The sequence below is a fragment of the Gorilla gorilla genome, chromosome 9 (assembly GCF_029281585.2).
Source record: "Gorilla gorilla gorilla isolate KB3781 chromosome 9, NHGRI_mGorGor1-v2.1_pri, whole genome shotgun sequence".
In the NCBI taxonomy this organism is placed as follows: domain Eukaryota; kingdom Metazoa; phylum Chordata; class Mammalia; order Primates; family Hominidae; genus Gorilla; species Gorilla gorilla.
This window is the reverse complement of record NC_073233.2, coordinates 94,554,213-94,576,670: the sequence shown is the minus strand read 5'-3', so window position 1 is coordinate 94,576,670 and position 22,458 is coordinate 94,554,213. Positions and strand designations below refer to the sequence as shown.

Genomic DNA, 22,458 nt, shown 5'->3' with positions numbered 1-22,458 from the left:
GTGGTTTGGAAGGCTGGAGTATGAGCCTTCCAAGGAGAGGCAATAGCAAGTGCAAAGGCCCTGCACTGGGAGGGAACCAAGTGGGGTGAAGACACAGGAAGGAGCAAGTATGGCCAGAGATCAGTGAGAAGGAAAGAGTAGAGTAGGATAAGTCTGAAGAAGCTGGCAAGAGCCAGTTTATGGGAAATCTTGTAGGCCCTGAAAGTTTGGATTTTATTCCACACACAACAAAGTGTTTGCTTTAAAATGAATCTCCTGACTACTGTGTGGTGAAAGTATAAAATTAAGTTTGGGGCTAGATGGACCCCAAGATCCCTGTCTGGCCCCAATAACCCATGGCAAACTCCATGGGGTCCTCAGGAGTCCTCTTAGTAACTGTGGCTCCTATGTCAACGATGCTTAATAGAAGTATCTGCAAAAACAGAAATGTTCTGTATCTGCATACAAGTGGCTCTTGAACTGGAAATGTGGCTAGCGTGACTGCAGAACTGGATGTTAAATTTTATTCTATATAGACTAATTTATTTACGTTTATATAGTCACACGTGGCGAATGGCTATTATATTGGACAGCACAAGGCAACACTGAGCACCGAATGCCTGAGGATTTCTACTCCAAATCCTGAAGGCACGCCCTTCCCCGAATGTTGGGAGAGTGCGAGGATATGCTGACCCCTAAACGCAAATCCCCCTCTGTGCATTTAGTCTTGCCAAGATGGAGAGTCTCAGGCGGGCATTCTGAGCTGCTTCTTGTCACTGGGGAAAACCACGTGCACGCAGTGCTGAGGCGCCCCACGCGCGTCCTCAGGGGAAGCCAGGCACTGAGAACAAAGGTTGTGGGACCGCTCTTTCAGGAACTCACCAGCTCCGCGAGCTCGCGGCCGCCAGCGCGGTCCACCCATTGGCGGGAGAGGACTCACAGACCGCAGCTCCTCACCCCGCCTGCTCCGCAGCGGGACCGCGTAGACCTCAGCTCCCCGAGCAGCGCAGGTGGGCCAGGGAAGGAGAGGACCGAGGCAAGCCACTACGCGGGATTAAGGGTTCGGGGACCCCTCGCCGCGCAGTCGCCTCTTTTTCACAGGGATGGGGGCAGGGGTGGCGCCGGCTGTCACCCGCACCGGATCTGCTTCCAGGGCTTGGTTTCGCTTTGCCTGGCTCTTGGCTAGGCCTGGCGCCCCGCGCGGAGCCGAGCAGGTGGCAGCCGAGGAGTGGCGGGGGCTGGAACATTTAACCCTTTGGGAGCCCCTGCCCTCTCCCAGAGGGCGCGTCCCCGGATCAGGCCCGGTGCCCCGCAGCGCGCGTGGGTCCTGGCTGGCTGGAAGGAGGCCCTGACCTTGCTTTCTCTCCCGTGCCAGGTCTGCACAAGGACCATGGGTGCCGCGCTGGGGACAGGCACGCGGCTGGCTCCCTGGCCGGGCCGGGCCTGCGGCGCCCTCCCGCGCTGGGCACCCACCGCGCCCGCCCAAGGCTGCCACTCCAAGCCTGGCCCGGCGCGCCCTGTGCCCCTGAAGAAGCGCGGATACGATGTCACCAGGAACCCTCATCTCAACAAGGTAATGGGCCAGAGGGCAGGACGGCCCGCGTTGCGATCCCGTGGTTGCCGGAAAATTGCGCCCCGCCCCCTGGACCCAGAAAGGATCCTCCCGGGCGCCCTTCCAGCGGTTTTTCTGTTTTTGCCTTGCAGGGGCTTGTTGTGACTTGGTTTGGCTTTCTTGTCCCTCCTCTCCCTTTTATGCGTGGAGAGAGGCGACCAGTAATGCAGGGAGCCTAATTTCTTCTGCAGTAACAACACAGACCAGGTTTAGATCCTCGCGGTCAGTCTGACCTGCGGTCAGCTCTCCCCTTGATGCTTACTAATTTTATTGGTCTTGGGCAGTTCATTTAACCTACATGAGCCTAGGTTTCCTTATCTGTAAAAGAGATATAATTGTCTTAGGAATGTCGTGAGATCTAAAGAGAAAATGGGGGTAGAAAATGGGTGTACATTAGCACAGCGCCTGGTACCCAGTGGGAGAATAAATAAGGTTATGATTATTATTCTGAGAAAAAGATTAATTTGAGAGCAAGGATGGAAAAGTCTAGACTTATAGAAATTTTAGAGCTTGCAGGAGCATTAGAGATCCTAGTTTAAACCTCTTCTTTTACAAAAAACAAGACAAAGGAAACTTGCCCAAGGTCACCAGCTAGTTAGTTCTGGCTCTGCCACTGGAATCCAGATCTCCAATGCTTTGGTCGAGTTCAACCCACCGCTAGCCCTTTTGTATTTGTTTTTGGGAATAGAGTTTAGTATCTTTGGTTCAGAGGATTGGGTGAGAGAAATAGAAGCAAGAGACAGATATATAGTCCTGTCTCCCCCTACCTCCTCAAATTAACTCACATATCTCATTTAACTTATCTGAGGCTCAACTTTCTCCAGCCTAAAATAGATATTATGATAGACCCACCATTTCTATCTCATTTGGTTATTGTGACAATAAAATGAATCACTGAACTTGAAATCATATTTTAAACTGTATAAAGTGCTGAATAACAATTACTGCAAAATAAAATTTTTTTTATAATTGCTCTGACTCTGGATTGTGAAATTCAGGTGAGGCAATCTGTGTGGAAAAGATGTTTTTGAGAAGTAGGAACAACTATATAATGTGAAATATTGTGACTGTTTCCTACAGAACTAATAGAAGCAGCTAAGGGAAAAAAAATCAAAATCAACCTCTATCACATTGGACTCCTGCTCTTTCCAAAAGAAACCTTAAATTGTTTGGACGCTACCACTTTCCGAAGTGTTCAAGGTGTTTGTTATCACCTTGAATTACTTTGCTAGTAAGCGTTAGAAAATACAAACTGGCTTAAGCACACAAAGGCTCCTTTATCTAAAGAATCTAGAGGAAGGGTTGCAGGCAGGGCTTGAACCACAAGCCCAGATGGCATTGCTCAAGATGCAGATTCTCTCTGGCTCTCTACTCTGCCTCTCTGCAAAGTCAGTTTCATCCTCAAGCTCTATTCAGTGAAGTCTCTCACTTCGTTATTGCCACAGTCCTCCATCTCCTCTTCTCACACCACATCATCCAGGAATAGAAAGATACTTTTATTCTGGTAGCTCTTGGGGAAGAGAAAATACCCTTTCTCTGACGCCTCAGAAAGCGAATCCTTCTGCCTTATTGACTCTGATTAGATTCTCTCTTCCCATTCCCAAACCAAAACCAATCACCAGTAATTAAAGCCAGTCAGAGCCCACCCCTGGAGTTAAAATAGGGTTTAAGGTAGGGCCACCCACACCATCTGGCTTGGAATAAAGGGAATATAGATCCTCACAGTAAATATGGATAGTGTCATCAGAAGGAGGAAGGATGGATGTAGAAAGCAAAACAATAAATTCCCACTACAGGCTCCAATCATTGTGAAAATAATTGCCTTAGAATTACTGGCATGTTACCAACCAGCATTTATTGCTTTGTTAAGTAGTTAAGAAAATGAAGGAAGATCTTTAAGCCTTTTTTAAAAACCTAGGTTTTGGTCCCCTGAAATCACTCTTGCCCCTGTCATTTGCCTCTGATGTAAATTTTTTTCTCCCAAGTACTATAAATAAGTTGTTGATGTGGTTTGGCTGTGTCCCCATACAAATCTCATCTTGAATTATAATCCCCATAATCCCCACGTGTTGTGGAAGGAACCCTGTGGGAGGTAATTGAATCACAGGGGTGGTTCCCCCGCATGCTGTTCTGGTGATAATGAATGAGTTCTCACGAGACCTGATGGTTTTATAAGTGCCTGACACATTTCCCCTGCTAGCGCTCATTCTCCCTCCTGCCACCCTCTGAAGAGGTGCCTTCGCCATGATTGTAAGTTTCTTGAGACCTTTCCAGCCATGTGGAACTGTGAGTCAATCAAACCTCTTTTCCTTATCAATTACTCAGTCTTTGGTATTTCTTCACAGCCATGTAAGAACCAGACTAATACAGGTGTTATCCATAAATCTAAGGACCTGACCTTTCCATGATGTTAAACAACATGTTTTATATATTCCTGAAGTCAGTTGATGCTTGTCTGGGATAAGGGTATCTAGAAGGAGGCTGACAGCCTGTTGGCATCCCGTATTCACTCACCCTTGGGGACAGAAGGGGAGCAACAGAGGGAGTGCTTCCTGGGAGGTACTGTGAGTGCCCTTCTCTTCCCACTGGAGTGCCACCCTCTGGCTGTTCTGTTGTCTTCCAGTGCTCAGAGAGTCTCCATGGAAGGCTTGAGCCTTGGTACTTTCCATCAGCCAGGTGGGAAGATAGTGCTGAGGTTAAATAGAACAATGAGGTTATTACTGAGGAAGCAAAATGGAAGTGCAGTTTTGAAAGAGTCTTCAATGCCGTGCTTAGTGTTCAGGTCTGTGGGTGGATTTTTTTCTGTTAGAAGGAGAGCCCTTCCAGGCCAGGTAGTGAGATTCGTCCACCTGTGTTTGGCATGGGGTAGTGCCTGAAAGATCTAGCTTAACATTAAATTCTTGGAATGTGTTCACTAGATTTGCAGCTCATTTCGACAGATACAGATAAGGAGTGGCATTTAAGTTGCAGCTGTATGACAGAGGGTGGTCAGGAGGTGGAATTATCTGAGAGAAGAGGTGCCGACCAGGGCAAGCATTGCTGCTATTGTGCATTCACTGGGTTCTGGTACCAGCTCCATTATGCTCTGGCCATGTGATCTGTGATGAATCTCATAAGCTTCTCTGCCCGTGTTACACTACTGCTTTGAGGATCATGGGAGACAGCCCCCATGTGGTAAATATTAGGTGATAATGAGGATGATTTCCATAATTGGGGTAGGAAGGCCCCTCAGAGATGATCTAGTCTGGAATTGTTCAGACTATGAGTTACAAACTATGAGACATGAAATTTAGCTTAGTGGATCTACCAGCAATTTTTTTAAAGAAATGTATTAGAATGAAATAGAAAAATAGCAAATGCATTGAAGTTAATAAAGATGGATATTTTATCAGGTCAGCATGTAAAATGACTATTTTTACTGTGGATTGTAGTAACAAAAAGTTTTTGAAAATCATTGTTCTCATCCAACATTTTCATTTCCCAAAGAAAAGACAAGTCAAGGAAGAAGCCAAGCAACTCCACAGAGATTATCATTGGTAATAGAAGTGGACAGAGGCAGCCTGCCTGCTGTATTTGAGTCTACTGAATAATGATGGCAATTCACAACTGCATAGACTGATTTAGGCATATTCCTGATGGTGACAGAATTGATACTAGATGATTCCAAGCTCCCTCCAGGAGTCTAGATTTTCTAAAGGATGCAAATTAACTACGCATGAGCTTCTATTTTTCTTTTTAAAACTAATATTCTGCCTTTCTTCTAAAATTTATGTAATGACCTCTTCTATTTTCCATACGGATTTGGCAACAGAGTAAATCTTTGGTTATATGACCCCTCTTTTACTCACATTAAATAGGCAACTGTCAGCCCCACTTCACAGGGGTACCTTCATAGGAAGATGCCATCCCCATTCTATAACTGTAGCAACATGTTGATGGGCCATCAACAGATTTCTGACCTCCATTTACCTATAGTGTCTTTTAGGAAGAGCCGTCCTATTCCCCACTTGCCAAACTGGATCTGAGTCCCCTCCTATTTGTCTTATCACACTGTTGCCTTCTGGCACTGAGCACACTACTACAATGGCTGGTTGGTTTGCCTTCCACACTAGACCATGAGGACAGAGACTCTGTCTTGTCACATGGCATTATCTCTGTCTGACTTGAAATGCTCAATAAATATTTGTTCTTTAAATGATTTCAATCATGTCATGGCCCCTTTCCTCTCAACTTCATTAATCTGAATGTCACTACTTCACAGTTAGCCCAATGCTCTTGCTGCCTAAATAAATGCCTACATATGGCCCATTTGAAGGAAATGCACCTGCTTGACTCTCATCTTCCCAGACTTCAGGGCATTTAACTGAAGGGGTGCATTATTTCCCAGAACACACCAATCTTCCCCCTTTGATCCGTGTGTGCCGGCAGTGATTTTTTTTGCCACGAAATTCCACTGATCCTTCACCTGCTTCTCTGTAGTTTTTTGATCTCTTGAGCTTGATAGTCAGGGAAAGAATGAATGGAAAGTGCGCTTAGTCAAGTCACTGTGATTATGGACCAGGACATTTCACGTAGTGGGGCCTCAGAGACTGCAAGGCACCACGGGTGATGGCCTTCCCAGGTGAACTTGATACATTTAGAGCAGTAAACCTGCAGAGGCTTGATGGACAGTGCTGCAGTGTTGGCTGTACATCTGAGACTGCACAGATTTCAGCTGAATCCCTTCTGTATTCAATGATGATTTATTAGACTTCCACACAGCTAGGATTTACCTTTGAATAAAGTATATGATTTTGTTCTCTGCTAGCTTAGAACTTGATCTTGTCTTCTTTGGATGAGGGGAGGTTGTTACTATGGATTTGGCTCATCAATCAGGAGATGTTAAGTGTGTTGTATGGATAATTAGAAGTTTATTGGTGATGCTGGAAGGCAGATTACATAATATATCTTCTCGAGACCTCTGCTTCAGGTATGATGTAGAATTGTGCCTCCTAGTTGAGAGAAACAGTGGATTATTGTGAAAATATTAGCTCCATAAGTGGCAATTTACTCTAGATTTTAGCTTGTACAAAGACTCAGTTGCATTGAAGCTCAAATACTGTTCAGATATGTTGGAACAAACTAGCAGAGGCAGGTTGAAATCAAACTTTTCTCTGTTGAATACTGTCCTAGCTTCACAGGATTGATAAGTATTGGTATTGGGGCTTTGTTTTTAGAACAGCTCAAAGAATGTTTATTAGTTGCTACAGGTTAGGCAGTGACAACAATGTGAACCCCAGATACAGAGGCTTAAAAAAGATAGAAGTATATTTCTCTGTTAGGAACAAGTCTGGGCAAGCAATCATGAGTTGATGTGTGGTTTGACTTTGTTTCTCTGCCATCCAGTATGCATTTTACATTTCAAAGTCCAGGATGACAGGTCTTACCTCTGCTATCAATTCCACGCAGAAGCCAATTGGGAAGGGGAAATCCCTTTTAAGGGCCCAACTTGGAAGTTATAAATATCACTTCTACTTACATTCAGTTGGCCAGAAGTTGGTCATATGCTACATTTAGCTGCAAGAGAACATGGAAAATGTAATCTTTGGCTGGGCACCCATGTATTCAGCTAAAAATTCTACATTATTAAATAAAGGGAAATTGGAAATTGAAGATACTACCACAAAATGTTGATATGAAGCTTTCATTGTTTCACTCTGTCAATTTTACCCCAGCCTTTAAAAATTTATCTGTTTCTCTATATCCCCACTACCATCAGCCTTTTTCACTCCTTTGCCATCTCATATCTAGATTATGCAAGAACCTCTGAATTAATCTCCCAATTTCCAGTCCTCTTCAGTCTTCAGTCTTCTCCTCTAGATGCTTACATCTTGGTCCTATCCTTGACCACTCTCTTTCTTTCAGACCCCTTATGGAATCCACCAGAAAATCCTGTTGCCCTGTCTTCAGACTAAATCTGGAATCCAGCCCCTGTTCACCATGGGTCACCACTGATTGAAGCCTCCAGCATCTCTCTGCTTAATGCCTGCAGCAGCCTCCTGGCTGGTCTCCTCTTTCCCTTTAGCACCTCTCATTTATTCTCAACACAATGGCCAGGGTGATTTTTTTTAAAACTAAGTTTCAACATGTCACTCTTTGCTTAAAACCTGGCCACATCCAAGTCTTCATGATGCCTTTCACATTGATGCTCTCTAACTTCATCTCTTGCTACTCTTCTCTGCCTCACTCACTGCCCCAACCCCATTGGCCTCCTCAGTCAGTTGTGCTCCTACCCAGACTTTGCACTGAGTGATGCTCCTTCCTAGAGCACACCACCCCTCCATAGCCACATAGTTAACTCCCTCCCTTTTTCAAAGTTTCTCACTTTCTCAATGATAGTTGCTTTGACCGACACATGTGAAGTCATGAACAGTCCTTTCAACCTTCTTGCTCCCCCTACACATCCTGCTTTCCCCCATAGTATTTGACACTTCCTCATATGCTATCTAACTGCTTACTTAGTATGTCTATTGCTTATTGTCTGTTCACTTAAGATCCACTTAGGCAGGGACTTTGTCTGTGTGTTCATTGATGTATCAGAGGAACTTAGTTGGTGCTCGTAAGCAGTTAGTGAATGAGCGAGTCATTCAAAGAGACATCTGCTAAGGCTCCCTCCTCTCATCTCTTCCCTTCACCCTGCCTTTTGCCAAGGCCCCTTCTTTCACCCTGGTGACTCTCATCTCCCAGTGTCCTCATCTGTGGTGTTGACATGCCCATCTGGAGTGTGTATACATCTTACATCAGCCCTTTGGGTGCCCAGAGGCCCACTACAGAATGAAGTGCTGGAGGAGCACAGCACAGAGATATTAACTGTTTATCTCCAGCTTTAAGCAGAGCCCAGGGAAGAAGGAGCTCCTATTCAGAAGACACAGGTGGTGCCTCGGAACCAGAGGTGGACAAGGACAATTCTTGAGCCCACGGAAAACACAAGAGGAGATGTTTAGGGAATAGACCAGAGGTAGGAGACCCTAGCATCTGTCAGCATCTCCACTGGAACTCCCACCCTCCACTCTGAGTCCTTGGAGACTTCATCCCTGCTCGGAATTTCTGTATTTCCACTGTTCTGTAGGACCCCTACAAAAGTCAAAGGAAACCACTCAGAGCCTCCGCTCCGAAGGGTCTGAAAATCAAGGAAATACGGAATGGGGTGCCTGGAACACAAGAGGGAGATTTGCTGTTACTGGAACCTGAAGATGATACTCAGAAAGTGTTTTCTCATAGGCATGTTGTAAATAATTGAATCATCCTCCAAGGAAAGTATATCGTGTCAAGTAAGCGTTTGTGTAATCGTTATTAAGACTTTAGAAACATTGGCTTATGTTAATGAATGCTTAATTCAAATTGCAAAATACTAAGTAGACTGCATACTCATACTCATGAATGTTATTGTAAAAAGATATAAATATTAAAGGGCTTGGAAGTAAATGTGTGAATATGATTGTGTTATGTCAGTGAGATTATGGGAGATTTATTTCCTCTTTATGTACTTTTCCTTTAATGTTCCATTTTCTTTTCAATTTTAGGTTACAGTTTCTGTTGGGAATTGTTTCTAGAGCCAAGTAAATAATACTCAGACCAACTTTGGGAAGCTGGCCCATCTGTACCATATAGGTAGAGATCCCCCTGAAGTCGTCTCCTTTCAAGCTTTTATTATAGTTATCTTCTAGAGGCAATAAAGTAATAACAAAATGTTAACAGAAGAGCCTGCTGCCTGTTCTAAAAGCAGTTGTAAACAGCAATATCTAGATTACGTCAGCAGCAGCGCTGAAGGGTAAATCCCATACAGAAATATGTGTTTTGCCCAGACCTGGGCCAACTGACATCTTAAGTCAGTCTAAGTCTGGGCTCCATATATGGCGTTTTTTTGGACACTTTTTCAGGCTCATCTCTAGTCTCCCTGTTTCCAATTTCTCTTGGCCTTTGTGGACCCTGAGGTTTATGGCCTTATTTTACTTCACATTTTTGTCATTTCTACCAAAGGTTTCTTTTTATCATCTACTCTCTTCTTTCCAAATGTCAGTATTATAGTGAGAGGGGGGGAAAAAAGCCCTTTTGATTTCTATGGCCATTGCAAAAGGATGACTAATGTGCAGCACTTTTGTTTGCAAAGACATGGATTACAGTCAGTTTCAAAAACCTTCACTTTGATGTGTAGAAAGTATATCGGGAAATCCTTTGGGGGTGGTATCCGACTGCCTCTCTGATGCAGAGCACAAAAGATGCTCTATGATTGTGAGGAAAATGTGATAGATATCCTACAGTTGGGGGTGCCGAGGTCAGTGGTTAAAAGCATGCATTCATTTTGTATCTGAAAGGTTGCCATGCAGCCCAGTTAAAACACAATTCCTACCAAAAGGACACAGTAAAGAGTAAAATGCACCTGTCATTTGAGGAGAGGGATTTTTGATAGAAAGATCCACAGCTTTTGAGAAACTTGAATAAGAGAAAGCCAAAGCTGCACTGGCTTTCTAACAGTGATTCTTGAAAACTAGAGGGATTTTAGAAGATACAGTTGAATGACCAGCAACTTGAGATTATTATATTTTAAAAGCATTTTGTCTTGATTCTGTGTCATCTTTTGGTAGTGAGCTACATGAAGCCCATTACTTAATTGGTCCTGAAACATCTTCCTCTGTAGTGTGGAATTCTGGAGAAGGCAGTCTCTGTTGATCACTTTGTTTTGTTCTATTTTGCTTTGCTCTTTCAGAAAACTGAAGGAGGGAGTCTACATCTCTACAAATTGGCATAGCTTCTGAGTTATGAGGCTGCCCAGGGACTTCCCAACAGGAGAGGGATTGCCAAGTGTACAGTGGAGCTAGGGTTCCAGTCAAAATAGACATTCTCCATTCTTCTTTCTCTGGTTTTGAAAGAGGTGTTGAAGATTCCAATTCAGATTCCTATTATACTGAGTTTTCTTTGGTAACGTTATGGAGGGAAGTCAAGTAATAACAGCTAATGTTTTTAGGACATACAGTGTGCTAGGAATTGTTCTAAGTAGTTTATATATGTTAACCCATTTAATACAATACCACAACATTTTGAGGTAGACACTGTTATTATATTATTCCTGTTTTAAATTTTATTTTCATTTTTATTTTTTTAGAGACAGGGTCTTACTCTGTCACCCAGGCTGGAGTACAGTGGCACAATCATAGTTCACTGCAGCCTTGAACTCTTGGGCTCAAGTGATCCTCCCACCTCAGCCACCCAAGTAGGTGGGACTACAGGGGCAAGCTACCTTGCTCAGCTAAATTAAAAAAAAAATTAATTTTCTGTAGAGACAAGGTCTTGTTATGTTGGCCAGGCTGGTCTTGAACTCCTGGCCTCAAGTGATCCTCCCACCTCAGCCTCTCAGACACTGTTATTGTTCTTATATGATAGATGAGAAAACCAAGGCATAAGGTTAGCTAACTTGCCCTAGGTCATACAACTCATAGTGGCAGAACTGAGTCTTGAACCCAGGCCACCTGATTTTAGGGCTTATCCCCTATGCTGTACTAACACTTCTAGTGTGCAGGTTCCCTCTTATCTGGGACTAGTGCATGAAGTCTGATGTGCTGTGGCCTTTCCAGAGAAATAACTAGTGTATTCCCTGTTCCCTACTGTGGACTTCTGATTAGCTTTTTTCACTTCCACTGGCTCTGTTAGAATTGTAGATTCTTAGAGCTGGAGAGAACTTTAAAGATCACTGGATGCCTTTTTCTCTCCCTTTAACTTTGTATAATTCTCCCAAGACTCATTTGTTTGTTTAATTTATTCAATAGTCATTTTCTGAGTTCCTGTTTAGTTTTAGGCAGTGGAGACACCGTGGTCAATACAATACAATACAATACAATACAATACAATACAATACAATACAATACTCTGCCTTGAAGGAGCTTATAGTGTAAGAGGGGTGCAAGTGAGGACCAGTTAGTAAGGGGCAATTCTAATTCAGTGGTTAGATGTAACGAGAGGTGCATTCATACAAGTGCTATGGAAGCATGGAAGAGAGGTGCAGAAACACTTCCAATGACAGTGTTGGCAAGGCTGACACCTGTGGAAGTGTCAGAGGTGGTAGATGAAGATGGTGGAGGAGAAGCTATTTAGGTCAGATAATGAGAGAGAATGGCATTGTCTCTGAGTATAGTCACCCATTGCTTTTGTAGCTCTATGTGCAGAAATTGAGCAATAGACATGTACCCTGTAAGAGACCTCATCTTCAGAAAGCTAAATAATATCATGACATTTCTAATTCTACAAATAGAATTAAAGACATCTCTCCAGTACTTTGACATGCTCTTTGGTTTTGTTCTTTCCCTCACTTTTGTGTTGCACAATGCCTGGGTGCCCCATCCACACTGGATCCACTTAAAAACTTTGGCATGCTTCAGGGTTCAGCATCTCCAGGGTCACCTCTGCTATGATGCCCTCCTCAATAATGCCACATGGCAGTAATTCATTCATCCTCTACATTTCTTTGGCATGTAGCATTTGTAGTAGTCATGGCTCTTTCCACATTTGGCCTTAGTGTACATTTATTAGCACATGTATCACCATCATGTGCATGGGTATTCTTCAGATCCAGGAGACTGTCGTGGGCATCTCATAGCCAGCATGCAATGCCTTCCTGATAGTATAACCTCAGTAGAAATTAGTTACATGAATTACCTCTACATTCCCTTCTCCTTGATGTATCAGAAACTATATGGTGAAGACTGATGATACACCAGCCCCATGTGTCAGCTCTTTTGAAAAGATGGTGAAAATCTTGACCTGACACTCTTTTAGATCACTCCATGGGGACTGGAGAATTTTGAAACCCACAAAAAATCTTTTATTTCATCATACAACTTTTGGAAATACATTTCTTTAAGAGAGTTTTCTGCTCTGATGCTGTGCCAGGTGCACTTCCTCTAAAGAATAGAATCTTTTGTGATGAGATTATCAATTCTCATCCGTGGGCTGCTTTAAAGACATTAAATTTAGACCTGTTCTAACTTGCAACAAGTTAGAGGATTTGGGGAGTAAAGGAAAGTAGTCAGCTAGAATCAATTTTGTGTGACCCCCTCAAGGGGCATAGCCTGTGACCAGGTATTAGGCAGCAGAGCTCAAAGGCTAAAAATCGAGGGAATTACACTCAGAACAATCTAAGATTCCAATCCCATCTCTGCCATTCACTAGATATGGGATATTTCTCTGAACCTCCATTTCCTTGTCTGTGAAAGGGATGACAATAAAACATACCTACTTGACAAGTTGCTGTAATGATTAAGTGAAGTAATGTATGTAAAGCAGATGGTAAGTGTCCAATTAGTTCTTGATTAATCCATATCCTAAAGCTTCTGTTCCATTCCTAACACATTGTGAAGCCCTGTATGGGCTGCAGAAGTCACAGATCTGATAGAGTTTAGATCTGGTACATGCCCCCTGAAAGCATCCAGTCCGGAAGGAGAGGGGAAGACTGAAGGATCAAATTCATTTTCGATGGCCATGGGCTAAATCTAATTTTGGCAGACTTGACAGGAGAAGAGTGAGTCAGAGAACAGGCAGACTGGGTGGAGACTTCAGTGATGATTTCCCAGTACTGGATAGAGCTTAAGCCTGGATAATCTAGACATTTGCCTGAGAGAAGCTTAAATTAAAATGTCACTAGCAGCAGAAATTCAAGTGTCATTTAAAGAGCTAGTAGTTCTGGAAGTTGAAGCTGGTGTTGAAGATAGTGGACATCATCAGTAGTCTCAGGATTTTGTCCCAACATTTTGGCATATTCTAACCAAGGTTTAAAAACTAACTTAAAAAAAAATAGATCCAGCTAAATTTGGATCTATCGATCGATCGATTGGTCCATCCATCCATTCAGCTATCATCTATGTCTCTATTTACCTTCCTGCTTGTCACCATTATAACGCTCCCAGTCTCAGGAGATTCTGAGAGTGAGACAGCAAGTTAAGAGAATGTCTACCATGGGAATTTAGGATAAAAGTTAAAATGTTGTTTCATAGCCAGCTAAATAGGGTATGGCTGGGCCAACTTCACCCAGCTAGCAGTTAGACTGGGCAGGAAGTTTTAAGATAGTCTCCATCCACACTGCCACGGGTAGTTAATAAATACTTGCATACACAATGTGAACCAAACTTTTCTCCTCTGAGAAACACAAGATGATCATCCCCCCAGAAGACAAAGAGGTCATCTTGACTAGCATTTAGGCTTTGGGCAGATAATATCCTAGCATTTTATCACTAGTCTACATAAGTTTTCAGAGGCCCTGAGGGGTTGATGTCCTGTCCAGGAAGTAAGTGGTGAAGGGGAACTCCCTCCTTGAGTGATGTCTGTCTCTTCTACCTACCATCTTTGAAAGGTAGCTCTTTGCCTGCCATCTTGAAATAGGGTCTTGAATCAGCCTCAGTCAACTTAGGCAGAGGGCTTTTGAGTCTCTCCATAAAAAAACTTGAATATTAAAACAATGCAGATGAAGTGCTTTAATATTAAACAATGTTGTATGTTGCAAACCTAAGCATCTATTGAGGTAGCTCCTGCTGTCGCTCCTGTGTGTCTGTTTCTGATGACTGTGTGAGTTCCCAGTTGCCACCCTCCTTTTGAATTTTATGTATTTCATTGCAGTAACATGATCTTGAAAACATTCCACAAACTGACAGAAAGCTTAGCCTTCATGTCATACTCTCCTTTGTTATCTCTTTTATTTTTGGTCTATTCTAGGCAGTAGATTTTTTTTGACTGGTAAAATCACTTGAGGTCACAAGGACAGTGAATAGCAACACAGTTGCTGTTGATGAAACAGGAGTAGAGATGGTTGGTGTAGAGAAAAACCTATTAATAGCCATTTTTAGAAACAGACTTTTAAATCCACCCATCAGAGCTGAAAGATTTCCCCTGTTCTCACACTCCCAGAGCTGGCAGCAGCTTCTCCTCACGTCTGAGGAGCCTCAGGAGATGCCTAGCCATGCTTGTGGGAGATGATGGCATGGGTGCCAGTGGGGCAGCTGGCCAGGTGGTGCCAGGAGCGAGGGCCTGCCAAGCAGAGGGGCAGTCCTGCCTCTGGTAACTGGCTTTGACAGCAGGACTGGAGGGTCCAAGCATCCTCAGCCACTCTCTTGTTAACTGAGCTATTCAGTGTTCTGTGATCTAGTACTGTCAACTGGACAGAGTCAGCTGCCTCCTCTGGGGCTCAAAATTACTGGCACAATCACATTAAAAATAATAACAATCACTTATATAATGCCTACTGTGCCAGTTACTCTTACAGGTGTGTTACATATATTATTTGCAAGCAGAGGAAAAATTGCAGGCTGAGTGCAGTGGCTCACACCTATAATCCCAGCATTTTGAGAGGCTGAGGCAGGTGGATCACTTGACCTCAGGAGTTCGAGACCAGGCTGGACAACATGATGAAACCCCATCTCTACTAAAAATACAAAAATTAGCTGGGCTGGTGGTACATGCCTGTAATCCTAGCTACTCGGGTGGCTGAGGCAGGACAATTGCTTGAACTCGGGAGGCGGAGGTTGCAGTACGCCAAGATCGCACCCTGCATTCCAGCCTGGGTGACAGCATGAGATTGTCTCAAAAAAAAAAAAAAATTGTGAAGAAGGTAAACTTTGCCTATATCTCTCCCATCTCCTGTTTTCATGGCCTCTTCTTCCTTAAAGACCGCCTCATATATGAGGCATATCCTGAGGTTCTTCATGGTACCCCTAAGATGCCGAGGGTTGCCAACCTAAGAAGAGCTATTCATCTTACATTATCCTGCTTCCTGTCCTAGAACTCATGTCTTCCTTACTTGCATCCCTGAATCCCTGTCCATCCATCCATCCACCCAATGTTTACTGAGCACCTGCTATCTTCTAGGCACTGTGAGGTATTGAGAATAACATCATAAGCTTGCCAGCTATGATTCTTCTTATTATTGAGTGTACAATCTAGTGAGAAAGACAGATAATACATAAGTGAACGAACAACATTATAAAGATGGTTATTATTTTTTTTCTAAAGGAAAATGATACCTCAGGAGTCTTTCTTCTAGTTTGGCCACAAGTTAATACCATAGCAAGCAAGTAATTGTGAACTGCAGGGCTACATTATCTTTTTTTTTATTATTATACTGAAGTTCTGGGATACATGTGCAGAATGTGCAGGTTTATTACATAGGTATAAACATGCCATGGTGGTTTGCTGCACCCATCAACCCATCATTTACATTAGCTATTTCTGGTAATGCTATCCCTCCCCTTGCCCCCCACCCCCTCCTACAGGCCCCAATGTATGATGTTCCCCTCCTTGTGTCCATGTGTTCTCATTGTTCAACTCCCACTTATGAATGAGAACATGTGGTGTTTGGTTTTCTGTTCCTGTGTTAGTTTGCTGAGAATGATGGCTTCCAGCTTCATCCATGTCCCTGCAAAGGACACAATCTCATTCTTTTTTATAGCTGCATAGTATTCCATGGTGTATATGTGCCACATTTTCTGTATCCAGCCTATCATTGATGGGCATTTGGGTTGGTTCCAAGTCTTTGCTATTGTGAATAGTGCTACAGTAAACATACATGTGCATGTGTCTTTATAGAAGAATGATTTATAATCCTTTGAGTATATACCCAGTAATGGGATTGCTGGGTCAAATGGTATTTCTAATTCTAGATCCTTGAGGAATCCCCACACTGTCTTCCACAATGGTTAAATTAATTTGCACTCCCACCAACAGTATAAAAGCGTTCCTATTTCTCCACATCCTCTCCAGCATCTGTTGTTTCCTGACTTTCTAATGATTGCCATTCTAACTGGCGTGAGATGATATCTCATTGTAGTTTTACTTTGCATTGCTCTAATGACTGCTGATCATGAGCTTTTTTTTTTCATATGTTTATCAGCCGCATTAGTGTCTTCTTTTGAGAAGTGTCTGTTCATATCCTTTACCCACTTTTTGATGGGGTTATTTGCTTTTCTCTTGTAAATTTTTTTTGTTATTATACTTTAAGTTTTAGGGTACATGTGCACAACGTGCAGGTTTGTTACATATGTACACATGTGCCATGCTGGTGTGCTGCACCCATTAACTCGTCATTTAACATTAGGTATATCTCCTAATGCTATCCCTCCCCCCTCCCCACACCCCAAAACAGGCCTCGGTGTGTGATGTTCCCCTTCCTGTGTCCATGTGTTCTCATTGTTCAGTTCCCACCTATGAGTGAGAACATGCAGTGTTTGGTTTTTTGTCCTTGCGATAGTTTGCTGAGAATGATGGTTTCCAGTTTCATCTATGTCCCTATAAAGGACATGAACTCATCATTTTTTATGGCTGCATAGTATTCCATGGTGTATATGTGCCACATTTTCTTAATCCAGTGTATCATTGTTGGACATTTGGGTTGGTTCCAAGTCTTTGCTATTGTGAATAGTGCCACAATAAACATACGTGTGCATGTGTCTTTATAGCAGCATGATTTATAATCTTTTGGGTATATATCCAGTAATGGGATGGCTGGGTCAAATGGTATTTCTAGTTCTAGATCCCTGAGGAATCGCCACACTGACTTCCACAATGGTTGAACTAGTTTACAGTCCCACCAACAGTGTAAAAGTGTTCCTATTTCTCCACATCCTCTCCAGCACCTGTTGTTTCCTGACTTTTTAATGATCGCCATTCTAACTGGTGTGAGATGGTATCTCATTGTGGTTTTGATTTGCATTTCTCTGATGGCCAGTGGTGATGAGCATTTTTTCATGTGTCTTTTGGCTGCATAAATGTCTTCTTTTGAGAAGTGTCTGTTCATGTCCTTGGCCCACTTTTTGATGGGGTTGTTTGTTTTTTTCTTGTAAATTTGTTTGAGTTCGTTGTAGATTCTGGATATTAGCCCTTTGTCAGATGAGTAGGTTGCGAAAATTTTCTCCCATTTTGTAGGTTGCCTGTTCACTCTGATGGTACTTTCTTTTGCTGTGCAGAAGCTCTTTAGTTTAATTAGATTCCATTTGTCAATTTTGGCTTTTGTTGCCACTGCTTTTGGTGTTTTAAACAGCAAGTCCTTGCCCATGCCTATGTCCTGTATAGTAATGCCTACGTTTTCTTCTAGGGTTTTTATGGTTTTAAGTCTAACGTTTAAGTCTTTAATCCATCTTGAATTAATTTTTGTATAAGGTATAAGGTAGGGATCCAGTTTCAGCTTTCTACATATGGCTAGCCAGTTTTCCCAGCACCATTTATTAAATAGGGAATCCTTTCCCCATTTCTTGTTTTTCTCAGGTTTGTCAAAGATCAGATAGTTGTAGATATGCGGCGCTATTTCTGAGGGCTCTGTTCTGTTCCATTGATCTATATCTCTGTTTTGGTACCAGTACCATGCTGTTTTGGTTACTGTAGCCTTGTAGTGTAGTTTGAAGTCAGGTAGCTTGATGCCTCCAGCTTTGTTCTTTTGGCTTAGGATTGACTTGGCAATGCGGGCTCTTTTTTGGTTCCATATGAACTTTAAAGTAGTTGTTTCCAATTCTGTGAAGAAAGTCATTGGTAGCTTGATGGGGATGGCATTGAATCTATAAATTACCTTGGACAGTATGGCCATTTTCACGATATTGATTCTTCCTACCCATGAGCATAGAATGTTCTTCCATTTGTTTGTATCCTCTTTTATTTCATTGAGAAGTGGTTTGTAGTTCTCCTTGAAGAGGTCCTTCACATCCCTTGTAAGTTGGATTCCTAGGTATTTTATTCTCTTTGAAGCAATTGTGAATGGGAGTTCACTCATTATTTGGCTCTCTGTTTGTCTGTTATCGGTGTATAAGAATGCTTGTGTTTTTGCACATTGATTTTGTATCCTGAGACTTTGCTGAAGTTGCTTATCAGCTTAAGGAGATTTTGGGCTGAGACAATGGGGTTTTCTAGATATACAATCATGTCATCTGCAAACAGGGACAATTTGACTTCCTCTTTTCCTAATTGAATGCCCTTTATTTCCTTCTCCTGCCTGATTGCCCTGGCCAGAACTTCCAACACTATGTTGAATAGGAGTGATGAGAGAGGGCATCCCTGTCTTGTGCCAGTTTTCAAAGGCAATGCTTCCAGTTTTTGCCCATTCAGTATGATATTGGCTGTGGGTTTGTCATAGACAGCTCTTATTATTTTGAGATATGTCCCATCAATACCTAATTTATTGAGAGTTTTCAGCATGAAGCGTTGTTGAATTTTGTCAAAGGCCTTTTCTGCATCTATTGAGATAATCATGTGGTTTTTGTCACTGGTTCTGTTTATATGCTGGATTATGTTTATTGATTTGCGCATATTGAACCAGCCTTGCATCCCAGGGATGAAGCCCACTTGATCATGGTGGATAAGCTTTTTGATGTGCTGCTGGATTCACTTTGCCAGTATTTTATTGAGGATTTTTGCATCGATGTTCATCAAAGATATTGGTCTAAAATTCTCTTTTTTGGTTGTGTCTCTGCCTGGCTTTGGTATCAGGATGATGCTGGCCTCATAAAATGAGTTACGGAGGATTCTCTCTTTTTCTATTGATTGGAATAGTTTCAGGAGGAATGGTACCAGCTCTTCCTTGTATCTCTAGTAGAATTCGGCTGTGAATCCATCTGGTCCTGGACTTTTTTTGGTTGGTAAGCTATTAATTATTGCCTCAATTTCAGAGCCTGTTATTGGTCTATTCAGAGATTCAACTTCTTCCTGGTTTAGTCTTGGGAGGGTGTATGTGTCGAGGAATTTATCCATTTCTTCCAGATTTTCTAGTTTATTTGCGTAGAGGTGTTTATAGTATTCTCTGATGGCAGTTTGTATTTCTGTGGGATTGGTGGTGATATCCCCTTTATCATTTTTTATTGCCTCTACTTGATTCCTCTCTCTTTTCTTCTTTATTAGTCTTGCTAGTGGTCTATCAATTTTGTTGATCTTTTCAGAAAAACATCTCCTGGAGTCATTGATTTTTTGAAGGGTTTTTTGTGTCTCTCTCTCTCCTTCAGTTCAGCTCTGATCTTAGTTATTTCTTGCCTTCTACTAGCTTTTGAATGTGTTTGCTTTTGCTTCTCTAGTTCTTTTAATTGTGATGTTAGGGTGTCAATTGTAGATCTTTCTTGCTTTCTCTTGTGGGCATTTAGTGGTATAAATTTCCCTCTACGCACTACTTTGAATGTGTCCCAGAGATTCTGGTATGTTGTGTCTTTGTTCTCATTGGTTTCAAAGAACATCTTTATTTCTGCCTTCATTTCGTTATGTACCCAGTAGTCATTCAGGAGCAGGTTGTTCAGTTTCCATGTAGTTGAGCGGTTTTGAGAGAGTTTCTTAATCCTGAGTTCTAGTTTGATTGCACTGTGGTCTGAGAGACAGTTTGTTATAATTTCTGTTCTTTTACATTTGCTGAGGAGAGCTTTACTTCCAACTATGTGGTCAATTTTGGAATAGGTGTGGCGTGGTGCTGAAAATAATGTATATTCTGTTGATTTGGGGTGGAGAGTTCTGTAGATATCTATTAGGTCCGCTTGGTGTAGAGCTGAGTTCAATTCCTGGGTATCCTTGTTAACTTTCTGTCGCGTTCATCTGTCTAATGTTGACAGTGGGGTGTTAAAGTCTCCCATTATTATTGTGTGGGAGTCTAAGTCTCTTTGTAGGTCTTTAACGACTTGCTTTATGAATCTGGGTGCTCCTGTATTGGGTGCATATATACTTAGGATAGTTAGCTCTTCTTGTTGAATTGATCCCTTTACCATTATGTAATGGCCTTCTTTGTCTCTTTTGATTTTTATTGGTTTAAAGTCTGTTTTATCAGAGACTAGGACTGCAACACCTGCCTTTTTTTGTTTTCCATTTGCCTGGTAGATCTTCCTCCATCCCTTTATTTTGAGCCTGTGTGTGTCTCTGCACGTGAGATGGGTTTCCTGAATACAGCACACTAATGGGTCTTGACTCTTTATCCAATTTGCCAGTCTGTGTCTTTCAATTGGAGCATTTAGCCCATTTACATTTAAGGTTGATATTGTTATGTGTGAATTTGATCCTGTCATTATGATGTTAGCTGGTTATTTTGCTCATTAGTTGATGCAGTTTCTTCCTAGCGTGGATGGTCTTTACAATTTGGCATGTTTTTGCAGTGGCTGGTACTGGTTGTTCCTTTCCATGTTTAGTACTTCCCTCACGAGCTCTTGTAGGGCAGGCCTGGTGGTGACAAAATCTCTCAGCATTTGCTTCTCTGTAAAGGATTTTATTTCTCCTTCACTTATGAAGCTTAGTTTGGCTGGATATGAAATTCTGGGTTGAAAATTCTTTTCTTTAAGAATGTTGAATATTGACCCCCACTCTCTTCTGGCCTGTAGAGTTTCTGCCGAGAGATCCGCTGTTAGTCTGATGGGCTTCCCTTTGTGGGTAACCCGAGCTTTCTCTCTGGCTGCCCTTAACATTTTTTCCTTCATTTCAACTTTGATGAATCTGAAATTATGTGTCTTGGAGTTGCTCTTCTCGAGGAGTATCTTTGTGGTATTCTCTGTATTTCCTGAATCTAAATGTTGGCCTGCCTTGCTAGACTGGGGAAGTTCTCCTGGATAATAACCTGCAGAGTGTTTTCCAACTTGGTTCCATTCTCCCCGTCACTTTCAGGCACACCAGTCAGACATAGATTTGGTCTTTTCACATAGTCCCATATTTCTTGGAGGCTTTGTTCACTTCTTTTTATTCTTTTTTCTCTAAACTTCTCTTCTTGCCTCATTTCATTCATTTGATCTTCCGTCACTGATACCCTTTCTTCCAGTTGATCGAATGGGCTACTGAGGCTTCTGCATTTGTCATGTGGTTCTCGTGCCATGGTTTTCAGCTCCATGAGGTCCTTTAAGGACTTCTCTGCATTAGTTATTCAGTTAGCCATTCGTCTAATCTTTTTTCAAGGTTTTTAACTTCTTTGCCTTTGGTTTGAATTTCCTCCTGTAGCTCAGAGTAGTTTGATCGTCTGAAGCCTTCTCCTCTCAACTCATCAAAGTCATTCTCCATCCAGCTTTATTCCATTGCTGGAGAGGAGCTGTGTTCCTCTGAAGGGGCAGAGGTGCTCTGATTTTTAGAATTTTCAGCATTTCTGCTCTGTTTTTTCCCCATCTTTGTGGTTTTATCTACCTTTGGTCTTTGATGATGGTGATGTACAGATGGAGTTTTGGTGTGGATGTCCTTTCTGTTGGTTAGTTTTCCTTCTAACAGTCAGGACCCTCAGCTGCAGGTGTGTTGGAGTTTGCTGGAGGTCCACTCAAGACACTGTTTGCCTGGGTATCAGCAGCAGAGGCTGCAGAACAGCAGATATTGGTGAACAGCAAATGTTGCTGCCTGATCGTTCCTCTGGAGGTTTTGTCTCAGAGGAGTACCCGGCCATGTGAGGTGTCAGTCTGCCCCTACTTGGGGGTGCCTCCCAGTTAGGCTACTCAGGGGTCAGGGACCCACTTGTGGAGGCAGTCTGTCCATTCTCACATCTCAAGCTGCATGCTGGGAGAACCACTACTGTCTTCCAAGCTGTCAGACAGGGACATTTAGGTCTGCAGAGGTTTCTGCTGCCTTTTGTTTGGCTATGCCCTGCCCCCAGAAGTGGAGTCTACAGAGGCAGGCAGGCCTCCTTGAGCTGTGGTGGGCTCCACCCAGTTTGAGCTTCCCGGCCGCTTTGTTTACCTACTCAAGCCTCAGCAATGGCGGGTGCCCCTCCCCCAGCCTCGCTGCCACCTTGCAGTTTGATTTCAGACTGCTGCGCTAGCAATGAGTGAGGCTCCGTGGGCATAGGACCCTCCGAACCAGGTGAGGGATACAATCTCCTGGTGTGCCACTTGCTAAGACCATTGGAAAAGTGCAGTATTAGGATGGGAGTG

The 22,458-nt window shown here is 42.8% G+C and overlaps 1 protein-coding gene across 2 annotated transcripts in view; it reads left to right on the top strand.

Moving 5' to 3' along the window:
• Positions 1-696: 696 nt before the first annotated feature.
• The window catches only part of ME3 (malic enzyme 3), a 231,947-nt gene continuing 210,185 nt past the window's right edge, over positions 697-22,458 (top strand). The window contains exons 1-2 of one of the 2 annotated variants that reach the window (XM_004051940.3): positions 697-989; positions 1,355-1,552. In XM_004051940.3, coding sequence (XP_004051988.2) covers positions 1,370-1,552 — 183 coding nt within the window. In that variant the 5' untranslated portion in view covers positions 697-989; positions 1,355-1,369. Of the gene's footprint in view, positions 1,016-1,354; positions 1,553-22,458 lie in introns of both variants that reach the window. The other variant, XM_055355656.2, reaches the window with a different exon arrangement.